Source organism: Schistocerca piceifrons, chromosome X (assembly GCF_021461385.2).
Source record: "Schistocerca piceifrons isolate TAMUIC-IGC-003096 chromosome X, iqSchPice1.1, whole genome shotgun sequence".
In the NCBI taxonomy this organism is placed as follows: Eukaryota; Metazoa; Arthropoda; class Insecta; order Orthoptera; family Acrididae; genus Schistocerca; species Schistocerca piceifrons.
Window position 1 is genome coordinate 536,496,683 of NC_060149.1, and position 19,192 is coordinate 536,515,874.

At 36.9% G+C, this 19,192-nt stretch overlaps 1 protein-coding gene across 1 annotated transcript in view; it reads right to left on the bottom strand.

The window, feature by feature from the left end:
- The window catches only part of LOC124722506 (calcium-dependent secretion activator-like), a 798,081-nt gene that overhangs the window by 210,236 nt on the left and 568,653 nt on the right, over positions 1-19,192 (bottom strand). Inside the window, exon 17 of the mRNA XM_047247660.1 lies at positions 979-984. Within this exon, the coding sequence (XP_047103616.1) occupies positions 979-984 (6 nt within the window). The remainder of the gene's footprint in view (positions 1-978; positions 985-19,192) is intronic.

Here is a 19,192-nt window from a genome sequence, read left to right on the forward strand (position 1 = left end):
CATAATGTCTTTATTCAGTATCTTTTTATTTATATCACAGGTGGCAAATTTTGCCTTCACTATCGTTCACTTCTTTTAACAAAAACAAATTTTATTGAGTATATAGTAAAAAGTGTTGATTAAAGACAGTTTTACAGGAAAAATGGGTTCAATCCCTTAGTTGAAAGGCTTAGAAAATAACCATTGCTAGCAATTTATGCACCTTTCCAACAGCAAATTCATCTTTATGGTGGCCAGTGGTTCATCTATATGCTACTATCTAACATGCTACGCCAGTTTCATAGCGTTATGAAACAATAAGAAAAACCTGGTACCAGTGCCAAACCTGATTATATGTTTATGAACTATCTCATGATTTTAAGCAGTCAATACAATGAAAATACATCAAACTGTGTAAAATTAACTTTTATTACATAGACACAGATATCATTGTAATGTATTGTACAATACAGTGGAGGGTGTATATACACAATAAATTTCAATAAGAGTATAGCACCACTGAAAATAAATGCAGGAAATGGAACTACATCAGTGTTATAGTGATAGCACAAATAAAATTCAAAGCAAGTATGGAAAGTAAAAACACACTAATATGATGTCTATCTCATCAACATTAAAGAGTAAATAATTAATGTGTATGTTATTACTAATTAATGAAAGAGTTTTCTAAGTATCAAGTACCTAAGAATATGCATTACAAAAAATGAATTGGCAAAACTAACTGCAGTTTGCAGTCCCGTCCCAGAATGCATGGGCTGCAGAGGTTACATTTGCAAGCATCTAAAGAAGAAGTTCATGCTCTGATTTCAAACTACAGAAATGAAAATATTTCATATATATAAATATATATGTGTGTATGTATATGAGATAGACAGAGAGACTGAGACAGAGAAAGAGAGAGAGAGAGAGAGAGAGAGAGAGAGAGAGAGAGAAGGGGCGGGGAGGGGAGAGTAGATAGAGAAACAGAAAGTTACTTACTTTGTCCTGTTCATAAATTAAACAGAAAAAATGAACATATTTATTTTATTGTACATGTGAAGTGTAACAATTTTATTCTAAAGTACAATGTACCAATTTAAGACACAATTACTTTCATTACGGGATTAAAACTAGTTTACATATCATGTAAATGTTAATTAAGCTATCATTGTTAATTAGGTAACACAAATGTTAATGTAGATAGCTAACTATGTACAATTCACCAGTATTGAAAACAGTTTGTGTGTTTAAGATCACCACATAGACACTAAAATTCAAATGTAGTATGTCAAAATGTTTTTGTAATGATTTATGATGAAAGGAGAGCCATAGCTGCAATCAAATAGCAACAATTCACTCAGAAATAGTATATCATGATCTTACTGATACAGGCACATATTTCTGCATACAAGGATCATCCTTAAAATAAAATTCGATCCTCAATGCTTACTTTAAGTCTTAAGTTCTGAATATGATTCAATTAATGACACTTCCATGACCAATTTCATCTCCTCTGCTAAGACTTTATTTTACTCATAATGGAAAGAAATATCATATCATGTGCAATGGAGAAAAAATCCAGAAGCTGGTAATTTGTTGTTGTTATAAAATTAAAATTTGTCTCTCATCAAATCATTGTTGTTCAATAGTGCTGTAGACTTTACTTGCAAATGTAATGTGAAAACTACACAAAATACAGGAATTTTAGAATACTCATAGAGAAAAATTGAGAATAAGTAAAGTGATTTCATCTTTTCAGTCACAGTATAAAGAATTAAAATTTAATTTATAGCTTTCTATTCATGATGAAATCAAATAAAAATAATGCTACTACATATGAACGAAATCATGTTAGCACATTTCTGCTTTGAAAGTTAAATTTTTTTCAACAATAACATTTCAATGGCCACAATATGTTAATGGTATTATATTGCAAGTTCTATTATCACAAATTTGTGCACATCATATCTCTTCAAAGATGTATGTTAAACTGAGGTCCATTTTAATAAAAACATGTTTATCCAGTTGCATTCTCTCAAACTGCAATTTATTCTCATTCTGGCAACTATCTCTCTACTCAGAATTTGTATTCCTCATTTATAGTCACTGAATTATTTATAATTTTACACACATTATTCTTTATCAAAACCTACATTTTCATCTATACCCTGTAAACAACTGAGAAGTACATGGCACAGAAAACTTCCCGCTGTACCACTTACTAAGTCAATTTTGGGCCCTCCTTTAGTGAGTTCAATAGCACATGATTTATATGTTCTTTAATGATGTTCCTTACACTAGCACAAAATTTTGATCCCAATGTTTTTAAATTCACCTTTCATAAAAAGTTAATAAATAGTAATAACCAAACCCTCTAGTCCCCAGCACTATGGTGCTGTTTATGGATTTTGCATAGGAATTATTCACTTAAATGTGTCTGTGGGCACTGTGGACAGTATTCGTGTTTCAGATTTCAGTACAGATCTGTTTTTAGGTATAAGTTGGCGTCATCTCACAGACTCATGTTTAGTAAGATAACAACATATAATTTTAATTTATTTCACCAGATTACATAGAACCATGTGAGCAAAACCCACTTGTTCATGGAACTGGTCAAAGAAAGGTAATTAAGAAGAAAAAAAATGGAGCAGTAAATTAAAGAAGCTATATATTACGGTGCAAGGTTGTAAACTAAACTGAGCAGCCTAACTACAGAACAAAAGGAGCACAATAAAAAGATACTTTTTAACTAAGATTTGAAAATCTTGTGTTTGGTCAACAATTATTTTCAGTTCTGTTGGAAGTATATTGAAAATGAAAGCTGCAGATTTCTGCACAGCTCTCTGTACAATGTTGAAGATGAGTTACCCCACGGCAAATATTATACCATCTAATTGTTAATGGGTGAATGTGGGATTTCCTTTTGAATTGGCATGCATGTTAATTGCAATCTCCATGAGTGAGTATATGCAAAGAGTTGGCAAAATTGGAATTACAAGATGCTTGAAAATTGATTTGCACATAGGGATTATGTTTACATGGTAAGTGTATAACTTCTTGATAGGAACAAAGTTTGCATGTGAGAACTAAAGTTCAGTGTATAAATTTTATTAAGTAAAGCTGATGATCAGGATTAAGCTTATCTCAAGGTTATTAGAAAATGGGTCATATGCAGACTTGAGAATATAGTGAAAAAAAATCTCACCTTTTAACATGCAATAAGCTGTGTGGACCATGTATATTCTCAATTTTTCGATCTTATTTGAAATGTTTTACACTCTGATTGCATAGTAGTATATGTTGTGCTAACACAATTGATGCCTGTGATTAAAAAACAAATTTCATAAAATTACTGTACTACAAAAAGATACAGCTTTGTCTGTGTAAATATATGTTATCATAATTGTTCTATTGCAATGTTGAGTGAATTTCATTTTCTGTAAATTATTTTTGATTTAATGTTGTATGTTCTATGCTTCAATCTTAGTAGGACTATATTTTTACTGTTGTACCTTGGAATGATGTTAACTGGGTGCGAGTTGGTTGTATATTGGCTGGCGGGAAGCAAGGGAGGAGGTATGTAAAGATTTTCAGAGATGTGTACAAATGAAATGTATTTTGCTGAGTGAACAGTGTAAATTGATGGCAGCAAGGCATCTAGGACTATTAAAAATGAAAATTACATACGAATCAGTTTGTCATCTATGATATTGCAAGAAACATGGCAACCTATAGGGTGTCCATACCTACAAGAGAACCTGGCTTCCAGACAGAAGAAATTCAAGAAATGGATTTAAGGAAATCATCAAAAAAAGAAGATCGGTATTTTTTCTTTAAAACTAACACTAGACTCAGTCAATATTTAAGTACTCCATGAACAATTATTACAATTAAGGGTCATCCAATGTCTCTAACAAAGGAGGTCGTAAAGACTTCAATGCCTTGGAAGGGCAATTCCAGCATATTATCTGAAACAACCATGAGAAGAATCACCTAAGGACTCAGACTCATAGCTCCTAAAGACAGCATAGTCATCAGTCAAGATTAACAGATGACACACAGTCCAGTAATAACACCAGTAACAAGCATGAATTTATTTCTGCTAACAGAAAGAAAAGTATGTTAGACTAGGCAATCACATAATAGTGCACAAAACTTTAAAAACACCCTGTAAAAGGATAAAATCCACATTGAATTTATTTGAGCCTAATGAGCCTGAGAAAAATATTGAGATTTCTGCAACAAAAATGAAAAAAATCAAATCATAAACCGAAATCTATAGTAAATGAAAATCGCAACTCACAGACATATGACAAAAATACAATACCAATAAAGCTAATGAGAAGGAACAGTAACAAACAGAAGCCACTAACAAAGAAGGCAAATGGAATGGTACATGTGAAAACTTCAGTCATGCAAAATAAAGATCCCAGGGAATGAAATGATCGTGTGGCATTGTTGGGGGAAGGCCCCATCCAAGGGGCGTTCGGCTGCTGGGTTGCATGTCTTATTTCAGGTGATGCCACATTGGATGACTTGCATGTCGGTGATGATGAGAGGATGTTTAGGTCGACACAACACGCAGTCCACAAGCAGGGGAAATCTCCAACCCAGCCAGGAAGTGAACCCGCGCCCACTGCATGGTAGGCAAACATGTTACCACTCATCTTAGCATGGATGAAGGAAAATCAGCAGAAACTCAAAGTTTGAAACATTTCATTTTGTAGGTTTCAAATAAAAGAAAGAAAGTATGTGGAATTTTTCTTCATTTATTCAAGACATCTAAGACAGCCTGTTTCTCAGTTCTGATAAAGAATATATAGGAAGTTGGTATTTGTCAACTGGTAGCAAACTGGATGCCATAAAATTCAGAAACAGGGGACAATATGTAACCAACAAAAATATATATAAGTCACAAGTTACAAGCATAAAGCATGATGTATACCAATGAACCATAATGCAACCTATCGAGTCCAATTTATTTGTAAACAATGTACAAATGTACAAAATGTTATTTCCCATACAGACATAGATATATTACAGATCATTAATAAAAGACTGAAAAAGGTAAGAGAGAAAAACTGGCACAGGAGCACATCTTTCACGGCCAGATGTATATGAGTCAGACAATGGAGAATGACATAAATACTGTGTAAAACAGGCATGGTTGAATTTACACATGATCAGTAGGACTATCCTCATCAGAGATAAAACTTAACTATTGACTGTTACTTGTCATGATGCCATATACTTCTGGAAAAGTCTACATTGGAACAAGAAGCAGGAAAACAAGACTGAAAGAACACAAAAGACTTTGCCAACTAGGGAAAACACAAAACTGAGCTATAGCAGAACATGCTTTTCAGTCAGGAAATCATGAAGTGAAGTTTCCTGAAACCAAACTTTTATGTAGAGTGACAAATTATTATCCACAGCTATATAGCGTAGCAATGGGAATGTATAAGGATGGGGATAATTTCAACAGAAAAGGAGAGGCCATAAAACTTAATGATATGTTGACAGTGCTCTGCAGAGTTGATAGATGAGTTTTTATCTTTGATAGGTGACAATCAATAGTTAAGTTTTATCACTGGCAAGCATTATCCCTGCTGAAATGGAAATGCCGTGTGGCCAGGGCCTCCTGTCGGGTATACCGTTTGCTTGGTGTAAGTCTTTTGAGTTGACGCCAAGTCAGCGACTTGCGTGTTGATGGGGATCAAATGATGATGATGAGGACAACACAACACCCAGTCCCTGAGCAGAAGAAACCTCCGACCCAGCCAGGAATTGAACCCAGGTCATTAGGTATGACATCCCATCACAATGACCACTCAAGTACCAGGGGCGGACATTATGTCTGCTGATCACATGTCAACTTGACTATGACCATTTTACACAGTATTTATATTGCTGTCTGATGTTTAGCATGTCTGTCAGCAAGTCTCAGTGTCAACAGGGACACCTCTCAAAATGTCCTGTGCAGCTCTGGCCAAATTCCAGGAACCAAAAAGTTTCCTGGATCACAGCCATACAACATGGAAGACTCGCCAGCAGCAGGAGCAGGAGGAAATACAGGTACAAGAGGTGCAAAAGGACTCCTGCACATTTTGGGGGAGAGGTTTATTAATATGGGGAAGATATACTTGAATAATGGAGCCTCAGAAAAGGAATACTGGGAAATAGCGTTTGATTAGTAGTTTAGGGCAACCATAACAAGTGAATAAAGAGTGGACTGGGAAATCAGGGGCTGATAAACTTGTTACATTTTTATATTTAAATCAGGAAGTGGCAGCAAGAATTACAGGCGGAAGGACAAATTGGAGTGGACTAGGAGAAGAAGTAAAACAATAATTTTGCTTGAATCCTATCCTTACCAATCTGTACTTAGAGAATATGATGGAATAATGACTATTACATGACAATGGGGTAAAAATTGGAGGAAGAAAATATGGTTCCAGAATGAGATTTTCACTCTGCAGCAGAGTGTGCACTGATATGAAACTTCCTGGCAGATTAAAACTGTGTGCCCGACCGAGACTCGAACTCGGGACCTTTGCCTTTTGCGGGCAAGTGCTCTACCATCTGAGCTACCGAAGCACGACTCACGCCCGGTCCTCACAGCTTTACTTCTGCCAGTATCTCAACTCACAGGAGAGCTTCTGTAAAGTTTGGAAGGTAGGAGACGAGATACTGATAGAAGTAAAGCTGTGAGGACTGGGCGTGAGTCGTGCTTTGGTAGCTCAGATGGTAGAGCACTTGCCCGCGAAAGGCAAAGGTCCCAAGTTCGAGTCTCGGTCAGGCACACAGTTTTAATCTGCCAGGAATTTTCAAGAAAATATGGTGTTTGAGATTTGTGGATCATATGGTTCTTTGAGCAATGGAAGAAAACGGGTTACAGGAAATAGTGCATTGTATTGAAACTAGAGAAAATGATTGCAGATAAACTGAAACCAAAATAGCAATAGCAACAAGAGTTTCTGCAGAAATACAGAAAAATTTGATGAAAAACAGTAAGCAGCGTTTTCTTGGAGTAGCCTTCTGTATAGTCCTGAAACATTGATGGTGGAGCTCAGAAACCTCTAGCAAGGCTAGAGGTTTCTGATTAGTACATGTAAGTAGGATGGATAAGGTGAAATTTAAGATTTTCTGAGAAGAGTGAGAGAGCATAGACAGCTACTGAGTGCAATAAAAAGAAGAAAACAAACCTATATACAACATTTATTAAGGAAGGAAGCCAAATAATAATAACACTATTAGTTTCTTTGTGTTAAAGTGTTTTGCATTTAAATTAGTGTTAAGTTAGTGTCATGTTTTGTTGTTTAGTATAATCATGATGATGGAGACAGGGATGATGATGGTGATATTTTTGAAATAGTTAAACATTATACAAGTTAATAATGGCAGTAGCTGATAAATACTCTCCTTTAGTCTACTACAATTATAATAATTTCTTCTTGTGTGGAATTTTTCCCCATAACAATACAATGTTTACCCCAGGCCAGGGACAAAGACCCATTTGCTTCATTAGAAACATTTTGTTAAATACAATACTAATTCATCTCTCCTGAGTAGTATATGGGACCAATGAACAGAAAAATTTTTCTGTGTGGGCTCTGCTTTCTTTTATTTTGATATGAGTGTAATTTCTCTCCACACAGCTGGAAGCCAATAAAATATTTTGGCAATCACAGGACAAGCTGGTGACTGAAATTCTGTGAAAGAATCTTTCTGTGCTGAAAAGTACCTTTGTTTCAATGATTACCACCTGAACTCACTTATCATATCAATGACACTCTTTCTACCCATCTCATGATAATATAATATTAGCTGCCTTCCTCAAACATTTTTTATGTACTACACACATAATGTGTTAAGGATCCTATACCATGCAGCAGTATTTCAGAAGAGGATGGATAAGCATTGTTTATTTAGTCTCTTTAGTAAGTTAGTCACATCTTCTAAGTTTTTTGCCAATAAAACAAATCTTTGGTTACATTTTCCTACAATATTTCCTATATGACAGCTCTAATTTAAGTTGTTCTTAATTTAATCTATAGAGACATTTCTGAATTAATGGCCTTTACATATTTGTGATTCCTCATGTAAACAACATATACTGATATTTTTTTAGTTCTCATCTGAACGATCTCACATTTTCCCATAGAAGTATATTTATGACATTGTTAACACTAGCATAATTTTATCTGCCTGTTTGAATCCATATAACACAGTGCATCTCACCAGTCTAGGACCAGACTACATTATTTATAAACTAATATATTTTTTGCAGATTTTATTCATGTCTAAACCAAAATTGTGGTCTTCAAATGACTCTTAATACAGTACACATAAACTGAAATTTGAAGCATTCGAGGGTAGCAATCTGAATGTTTCTTGCACTCTATGATGATAACAGTATATGCCTCACAAGCTGAAAAACGTCTGCACTGGTGAGAATTTGCCAACTGGTGAAAATAGCTTGTTTTCAGTGCTTGCATTGTCATGTAGTATGTCATTACAAAAGCTGAACCTTTTGTTTGATGTACATGATTGTGACAAAAAAGGACAAACTGTCTTCCTCAGCCTGATTCTAACAGTGTTTATTCTCTTGGAATAGCTAAGTGTGAACAGTTATTTGTACTCCTGAACTGATGGTCACCTCCCACTGGTGGTTGTTTTACTTAATTTAATGTAACTGACAGATAATTGCTCTCACACTTGGTTAAGCCTTTAGCAAATGTTTTATGAATTACCTGTGGCTTCAACACCTTATGTACGGGAAAAAAATTTAATAGTTCCAAACCAGAAAGATGATGAATGTAATCTAATGAATGTTAAATGTAGCCTGCAAATATGAAGGACATTTATTGAGTGCACTAGTGAAGCCCAAGTGGAAATTATGTCAACAAGAATGTTCCACATGGTAGTGCTTCATTTATTGTGCACCACAAGTTCCTTTACAGAACAAAATTATACAACTGAAGGTGAACAACAGGATATTCATAAATGATACAGAAACAAGTGTGCCAGCCTGGCCTATATTCAAGCTATAAGGATTTGATACACTTTTGGGTAAGTTCCTCAATCCACAAAAAAGATGTCCTCAACCTGGTTGAGTGAACTATAGTAGACAAAGTACTGGCAATAGTCACAGCTAAAATATGTGATTTTAGTGAAAACAATTTAGTGGAAAATTTTGCTTTAACAAGTTCCGTGCTGGACTATGAAGAAACTACCAAAGACTAGAAAGAAGATCACTCTGTTATGACATCTGAACTAGCACAATACCAAAAAGAAATTACCTAAATCTGTTTGGAGTGGGCGAAGTGATGTATCAAATGGAAAACAAGCTGGTCATACAGATATTGTGTGAAATGCTGGGCATAACTGTGATAACAGCAGACATTTGCAAGAGTAATTGGGTGGTACAAAAAGTATCAAGTACTAAAAAACCGTGACCATAGCTACAATGTTTGTGTCATATCTAAAAATGGTGCACAACTCATGCCACAAGAAATGTTTAGCAGTGACATGGTTAACAATATGACAAGTTTTCACATACAAATGCCTAAAGATATTGAGCAATGTCTTATACCTTCTTAGTCTTCATAATGTATGGACCCAGCATGACAGAATAATGAACACTACAGCAGGCAGAAAGATAGCTTCTATTGTCAGGGAATAGACTAACATAAAATAAAAAATACACAACATCAACTGTATACTTAACACTGAAACCAGTGTAATATTATCTGCTCCCTGAAAAACTATTATGCATTTCTATTAACTCTATAACTATGTTTGTTCTTCTAAATCCATCTAAGGTCTTTGTTATATTCCTCTTTACTGCCATTCTTACTTAATTTTAGTTGCTTCTACTCCTCCTGTAACTACTTGCCTTGTGATTATATGTATATTTAGAGCAGTAGCACTATGTTTATTAATCTTTTCCTTAATTGCTTTACTGATGCATCTTCTTGGTTATCTCTGCTTTTAATTTCTAACTGTAAACATCACAAGTGCTGCATAATTATTATTTCAAACATATTGTAGTTTTGTATGCTGATCTTACAATTATTGAATTATTTTCTTTTGCTGACAGCCCTGGTCCAGCAGCCCATTTCCCTCTTTCTCTTTGTTCTGATCTGTATACTCTATTGCCAAGTACATTAATTTTTTTCTATGTCATCACTCTTGCTCTCTCAAAGCAGAATGTTTAATTCTTTCACACACATCACTATCTTAGCCATATCTCCTCATACCAAATGTTGATTCTTTATTTCAAACTCTCTGTAATCAACCATAACTCAGAAATCTCCTCTTTCTTAGTCATATATAAGATTCACCTTGACAGCAAAGATTTTCAGTCACACCTCAGCTATGGTTTTTCTAAGTAATATGGGTCATTGTCCTCTACTACAGGTATGTGTGCTCATATCAAAGTATTTGCTGCAAGTAGGGAGAAAAGATGTTTTGCAAGTATTACTCCCATCCATGTAGTTCAGAAAAGCTAGTGATTGGGAGGAAGGACCCAGGTGGCATGACTGTGAATCAGACAGTGATATGAAGCACGCAATGCACACAGAATGTTCTGGGACAGGGTGGTTGACATTGAACCTGGCCACAGTTTTTCAGTGGCCATTCATTCAGGTGGACAGCTGACTGATCGTCATAAACACATAAAATGTTGTACAGATATTAAAGCAGAGTTGATACATAACATACCCACTTTCACATGTGGTTCTATCTCTAATAGGATAGGATAAGCCTGTGCCAGGACACTCTTCAGACTGTATGGCACCCTTCTCTGTCAACCTCTTTGTAGGATACCTAAAGGAAATCTTCTTAGCTACCTAGCCAACAAGTCACATTTTATGTCAGCATGAAAAACTAACCAACTGTCCACTCAAATGAGTCAGCAGGTAACTTTGACCAATAGCACAGCTGACCACTAAATAATGGAACATGCTGCTGGGTACAACATGCTTGAGCCCAATGGCTGGTTCATGACCATGCAATTTGGATACTACGTCCTTACACCTGCTTTTCTGAACTATAGATTAAAAGCTGTCCTCCCAACACATCCTTCATTCTCATAATCCTGCTGGACTCAATCTCCCCTAACCCCTCCCCACATGCATCTCCATCCTGCCCCAAGACCCTAACATCACTTATCCTGTACCCATACCCCTTTCTCCACAATTTCCCCTACCTCTGTTTATCACTCTCCCCCAACCCACTCCTCTCAGACAATATCATCACTTGCTGCAGAAACTCACTGTGGCGCTGGTACCTATGTCACATTTCTATTCCCTGTACCTGATTGTTGCCTCGCCCTCCTGCATTCCTATCCTGTGCACCTGTCCTGCCTCCCTCCAAGCCATGATCCACATTTCCCCAACCTCCCCTCCCACTTTCCACCCCCTTTCTCCCCTCACTGGTTCCATTCAAAACAATCCTTCGCCCCAGTCAATTGCGTACTCAATTAGAACAATATAGCCTTACAGGCACACTTCTACACTTTTGTCTGGTGTGTGTGTGTGTGTGTGTGTGTGTGTGTGTGTGTGTGTGTGTGTGTGTGTGTGTGTGTGTACCTTGGCTCAAAGTAGGATTCATCTGAAAAGTAGCTAGTCTTCATTTTTATGTATGAGACTGTCAAAAACTCAACAGCTTAACTATTTCGTGAGCTGATAACTTTACTTCCGAGTTATTTACATTCATACCAGAATGTCCATCACCAAATCAACAGTGATAACTTTCACATAGCACACTGACATGGCTTAAAAACTGCTTGAGAAACAGGTAGCAGTTTCTATTGGAATAAAAAGTTTCCCTGCAACAATTTCTCTCAGGAAAGCCACAAGGGCCAGTGCTGGGTGGACCTGAAGTAAATATCATTTCTATGCTGATGAAATCCAAATTTAGTTACATGCCATTTCTGTAGATAACAGTATAGATGATTTATGTCTTCTGTGTTCAGATGGTCACAAAACCTGGGATTTAGAGGTAATAAAAAGAAGTTCTAAGTAATTGTAGTGACCCACCAGAAACTGAATAGTCTGAAATTTCCCAAACAAGTGTTCCTTTTTTTTCTTGGTGTTAATGCAATATTGTATCAGAATGTGGTGGACAAGTTGGTGACACTTTGAATGAGCACCTCTGCTGGGTAGAAAATACTACTACCATGTCCCCAGAAGTTCCTAACCATACTTAGACAAGATGCAAACATTAAACTTGAGCAATTACTAATACTATCAAACCCACTCTATTGCGATTTAAATCCATCTTGACAAAAGAAGTGAAAACCTAGATTATTATAGACATCTAGTAAGCTTGTGTGGGCCACATTTATAGCAACTGTCTCTCTGAGCTTGTCAGTGTTTCATGCACCCATTTAAGATGGTTGTGGCTAGATGGATAATTTAACTGGAATATGCTATGGCTAAATCTTTGGTTACACCAGTACCTAGCACCACAGTTCAGTAACTTGTCATTGCATCATAAATACAATACAAGGCCTCATTTGTCTAGTATGCAACTAGTGTCCATTCATAAAACAGAAACATTTGCAAACTCTTTCCCCATTCCTGTTGTCTACCTGCAGAACAAGTCACCTATGCAAAATTCTATGTCCTGTAGTTTTTATAAAAGGCTGAAGAACTTCGTTTCATGAATATCACAGTTGTTCTTTAAAATGTAACACATATGAGCATTTATCTTTCTCAAACAGTAGTGCAAATGCTTGTATGTACTCCCAGCTTTGATTTTTTCTCATATGTATATAATTCACTCCACTTTCTTTCCCATTCTCTTCATTACTTGTGTACTAACATGTTGCTGCCCCTGTCTCTTTCCCATGCATTTCTCACGTCTAATTCTGGCAGTGCACACATTTTAAACCTATCTGCCTATAATTTATCTTTTACTATACTTTTTTCCAAGTGAATGTAAACTAGTTCATATTTTGCCTGTAGATATTACTATTCCCTCTATTAATGTCATAACTATTTTAAAGTATTGAATTTCATATTAGATGTAAGAACTCCTACAATGTGACTGTCATCATGAACAACTGCAAAATATGAAGAATACTCGATTGGATATAAGAGAGGACCTAATAGCTCTACTCTTGCCTGGATTAATGAATCAATAGATTAAAAATATAAAAAATATCAGATCTAATAATTGGGTTTATTAAATATCTCAGTTAAAGAATTCACCACCACTAGAAGATACAGTTGCCACTGAACAAAGCAACTAAATGACATATGAGAGAAGATAGCATCATCTTTGACAGCTAATCATCCTACAAACTGTGAAGTCAAGAATAAAATTATATGTCTTTGACTTCTGCTGCCATTGAGTACACCATGTTCACACCATGATCAAATGCAGCATCTTGAGATATCTCTCACACACTCTCAGTTTGGTACACAATTTATGAACTATGGGGACTGTAACAGAATGGAGTCTTTGCCACATATATGTTAATTCAGTACATTATACATGAATCATGTTCCCCAATTTCCTGGACTAACTATGAGTAATTATTAAGTAAAGGAATAAATCATATAAAAGTGAAAGTTCTGAAAATGAACAATGGCAGCTAATGTTTGCATTTCATTGTACATCCACTATTACAGGTTTTGTTCTGTCTTACAGTCTTAATTATTCTTCATGCTATGCACATTCAGTTTTTAATTTTCATATAGTTGGCAAGCAGTGATTTATATGGAAAACATAACTAGCACTCAGTTCCAATAATATTTGTAACAGAACAGGATTACACTCTTGTCTGTGACTGAATAAGGATAACATGAAGCTAAGTTGATGGCACACAAAATTAAAACTACAGACAAATCTCTTGTTTCCAAAAATTTAGTAAATTTTATTGATTAAAATTAAGATGGGAAGTGTAAAGAATTTGCAGTGAAATGTGGTTGCCAATCTGAAGGAAGCAGATGTTAACAGTCTGAAATTGTTGTCAATTTCAAAGCTTATCTCAACTACATTCTTTTGCCATTTCTGTTTTCTGATTCCTTGTACCACATCACATGTCTTGCTGTATCTATGCATGTGGTTCAAAGGCAGAGTAAAAAAGTGATCCAGTTTGGGTTTGAGCCCATAAACGTTTGGTTTTGAGCAACACATCTTGCTCCTAGACCATCACACCAGATGCAAGTGAGATCCAACTTGCTGCATTCTTGAGAAGCTGCAGTTCTCTCAAGTTACTGTGACTTTGTTTGGTAGCAATGGTTTCTTGTTCACAAATTAATTTTAATTCATCATAATTCAGACATTCCTATGAAATATTTGTAAATTATACACAAAATAATCCTCATTATTAGTCAAAACTGCATCAAAATCCCTACAGCAGATCCTGAGATTGCCCTGTATGTACAGAGGGATGCACACAAGTGACTTCAGTGTGTAGATAGAGAGATGAATGACATTAGAACAGAATTGTAGATTACTAAAGGTATGCTCAGGATGCCATCAATTATGTGTTATGTCAAACATCTTGGTAGTTTCATAAGAAGCTCAATGTGAGCCTCTTAATACCACAGATTAATTTTATCAGTGGCTTTAGAGTATATTACAACATCTACATCTACACCTAAATACTCTGCAAATCACATGTAAGCACCTGGCAGGGGGTTTATCAAACCATCTTCATCATATATGTTGTTGCTATTTCACTTATGATGTTATCAAAATGGTTCTGAATGTACTTCATCTGAGGAAGGAAATTCATTTCTCTACAGAGAGTCTTAGAAAATTTCCATTTGTTTGGTGTATGTGACTTCCTTAACCATTTACGACTTTAGCAGATTGTAGATTTACAACACGGCACAATTACAATTACTTTGGCTTCGCACTTCAATGTAATTTACAGAGTATCCATGTAGATGTAGATGTAGATGTTGTACTAAGTGGCAAATCCAAAATGAAATGTAGCAATATTATGAAAAGGAAAGTTGCTACTCACCTTACAGTGGAGATGCTGAGTCACAGATAGGCACAACAAAAAGACTGTCACAAATAAAGCTTTTGATCATTAAGGCCTTCATCAACAATAGACTTAGACACACTCACACACACAGACACATGCATGCAACACAACTCATGCACATGACAGCAGTCTCAGGCAGTCTTGAGTGTGGTTTCAGTTGCCTGAGACTGGAGTTGAGTGTGTGAGTTGTGCTTTGTGTGTGTGTGTGTGTGTGTGTGTGTGTGTGTGTGTGTGTGTGTGTGAGGGTGTCTACGTCTATTGTTGACAAAGGTCTTGATGGCCGAAAGCTTTATTTGTGACAGTCCTTTTGTTGTGTCTACCTGCGGCTCAGCATCTCCACCAAACGGTGAGTAGCAACTTTCCTTTTCATAATACTGTTAAAAAACACTTAGTGGTAGTGAGATATAGGATGTGGCATATTGTTTGGTGAAACATAGTATTTCACATGCATGAAAGAGGGCAGAGGCAAGTTAGTGCCCATCAATGTGGATAATTTTGGTGCTGAAGAAATTAAATGGTCAAAGAGAATGTTATTTGCAAGATTGGAGATTCCAGATGAGAAAGATTGCCACACTGGGGCTGTTGGCTATAATGAGGCACACAGGATATCACAAGAACTACATGAGAAATTGAAGCATTGTAGGGGGACAGATATGACCTGTTGGAGGACCTGTTGCTAGAATTACAGCATTTGCTTTTTCTCCAAGGGCCATTGCCTGTTACACCAGTAACACAACACAGGATTCTGCTGGCAAACAAATCAGCTATGTATTGGAGCTCATACAGAATTCCATGATAGCTGCAACCCATTTTTGAGGAATTTATAAACCAACAGACGGCTGATGGAATTGTATTAGCCCCTGTGGGGCAAGAGCTGTGATTTTTATTTATTTATTCATCTGTGGAACAATAAATATTGTATGGATGTCGTCAGTTTACAACACATGAGCACACATTTACATTCACAATGAAACAGGTTTCTCATATTTTGTGTAGTTTTTATAACTAGTCATATTATAGTCATATTATACTGGAGAAGTCTATAGATGGCGCAAAACATATTGGTTTTGCTGCGATAATCATCATTGGAATAGTAAGGCTAAGGCAGATTCCTATCAAGTTCCAAACATTACAGAAATAATATATAAACTAGGGCATGGCAGTACATCTTGACAATGGACTCAAGGAGTGGATTCAGTCAGTTAGAAATAGCTTTGGAAGAATGACTGAAACAGTGTTTCAGCACCTCAGGGACACTATCAACAAATAAAGGTGCTCTTTGGGTTGAAGAATGCATGGGCAGTATTTCTATGGTTGATGGATGGAGTGCTAAAGGGACTGAAACTGCATCAGTGTTTCACATATCTTGATGATATATTTATCTTTTCAAGGGATATGCAAGAGCATAGACAACATCTGAGGGAAGTGTCTGAGAGGTCACAAGTAGCCCACTTGATATTTGGCACAGAAAAATGTCACTTTACACTGGAAGAGGTTAACTATCTGACCCATATCAATAGTAGGGACAGTATGAGGACTGATCAAAGCTTAATACAGGCAGTGGAACAATTTCCAGGCAACCAAAGAATTATAATCTTTCCTCGGTCTCACAAATTATTGTAGAAAGTTTGTGAAGGGGTTTCCAGATATTGCCAGGCTATTGACACAGTTGCTAAATAAGGGGATTAAGTTTGTATGTTGTAAGAGTGGTAGGAAGCATTTGTCAAGTTGGTGTTGGTGTTTCAAGACTTTCAGAAGGATTTCATATTACCATGTGAGTCATCAAATCATGCTCTGGGATGTGTTTTGAGCCAGAAGATTGATGGGCAAGAACATCCTGTTGCCTATGCATCAAAATAGCTGAATGTGATCAAGAGGGATTTTTCTACAACAGACAGAGAAATGGTTAGCTTGATGTAACGAGAAACATACTTCCTATGTTATCTGTACGGAAGGGAGTTCAAGGTAGTGATGGACCATACTACTCTGAAGTAGTTACTAGGTTCAAAGCACTGAAGCAGTAGACTGATAATATGGGCATTAAAACTCAGTGAACTTGAGTATGAATTAACCCACAAACCAGGAAAGAAATAAGAAACATGAAAAAGCAGGTGGACGAAGCAGAAAGAAGCCTGTAATACACATGCAAAGGCATGACCTTGGGAGAGGTGAAAGGAGAATTGCCTCAAGAATTAGATCTAGTGGTCGAGCCAAGCAGCCAGAACTTGCTGTTATGCTACTATAGAGCTATGGCAGATGTAACAACAGTTACTGCTCAGTTTTACATATTGATGAAGGTACCAGTAGCAAGCAAGCATCTGCTGTACAAGTGTTATATGGTACACACTTATCTGGTTAAGTTAGGAAAATTTGGGGACTTTATGCAAGTAAGAGAAGAAGGGATGCTACTATTAGCAGAAGAGGGGATCAGCATATGGTGATGACCAAGGGTGAGTTCCAGCAATGCCAAAATATTGTAGTCGTGATATGCCTATCTTGAGAAATTGCAACAAGTAGGAGTGCATGAACCATGCAATTCTTCAGGTGTAAAAGACGGGGATGTCGTTGCAAAAAAGATGTGACCAAATCAGAACCATATTTGGAAAAGGCAGGTTTACTTTGGAAATACTTGGTGTACAATGACATAATGGTGGTTGCTATTGATATTAACATGGGAAACTATGGGGGTGAGATATTTGAAATTACAAGGTAGCAGACTTGGACTGTTGATCAACAGGACCATGTGTCACATTATGGGACCCATGTGTCATTTGCCCACTACTGTAATGAGAGTTTCTCTTCCAAATGTGACACTGCCATAGCTGTACTGGCCAGATGAACCTCTAGCAATATTGTCCAAACAAAATACTACCTTCCTTAACAATACATGGGAACCTAGCATGCTCCATTCAGTAAGCCTAATAATAACAGCCCTAGAGGAGCAGATAACTATACAGCAATTGAGACAGCATGTGGGACAGTACTGGTATGGTAGATGCCATGTAATCACATTCTTGAGTGTTGCAGTTCCTAGCACCATAGTGACTCTGATTTTGCTCTTTATAACTTTCATGTATCTGAAACAGTGAGCTGCATAGAAGGCTAATAAAAGTTTTTGTAGACTGGATATCATGAGCGAGAGATTAAACACAGATTTATGGAGTCAGAGATGAACACAGCAACTTGCATAGTAGTTAAGAGTAGCCAATTTAGTGTTGAGTATTAGTTTTGTGGATTACGGGTAGAAGTAATTGCAACAGAGAACCAGGCTGGGGTAATTACTAGACTTTAACAAAAGTAGTGATGAGTAGCATGAAAGTGCCATGGAGCATTGCAATTTTTTGAAAACTGAAGGTCAAAAGCCGCAAGTCTGATTATATGTGGGTCACAATAACAGACACACAAGACAATTGTGCTGTGAGGATAGCCAAGCTTAGTGGCAAATGGCAGTGCACAGGGGCAACTGTGTGGCAAAGGTGTAGTGTCAGCTCACCAGAGTGAGTTCTCTTCCTATGGCAACATGACTAGGTGTCATGTTTTAGTAAAACAAATGAGCATTGGAGGCATAGAAATACGACTGGGTTTTAAGGCAGGGATCATTCATCATTGGACGCCAGCAGTACCATCACGACACCAGAATGACACCAGACAGCAAGATGAATGGGCTCTGCCAGCTGCAGCCATGTGTTCAAGACTTTGCCTCAACAGCATGAGGCACCAGCTCCTCAGCATTGGCAGGGGGAACATACTGTCCATACAATAGCCACAGGCAGGGTAAACAAAGAGAGGCATGCATCAAGATGAATAAAGTTCATTGTAATTGCTACCAGTGTTTGCCCTAATTCTCACGGTCTGTCATCACCCCATTCTCTCCCCCTCCCCCCCCTCCCCCCCTTCAAAATCCCGCAGTGTGCAGCATCTTGCATCATAAAGTATGTTGTACTGTGAGGGGTGAAAAGCAGCTCAGAAATGGCAGCCCATCATGTATTACTGTTGGACAAGATGCATGTGGTCCAGATGCTAGTAGAGATACATACAGATGGAAGCTTCATAGCTGAGAGTTCCCTAGGAGACTATTAGGTGTTAGACAGGAAAAATGCTAGGGATTTAATTTTAAATAATGATGGTATTATGTTCTTCAACTGGAGAAGGTGTAAGACACAACATTTTATTAAAGGTTACAGGAGAACTATCAAACAC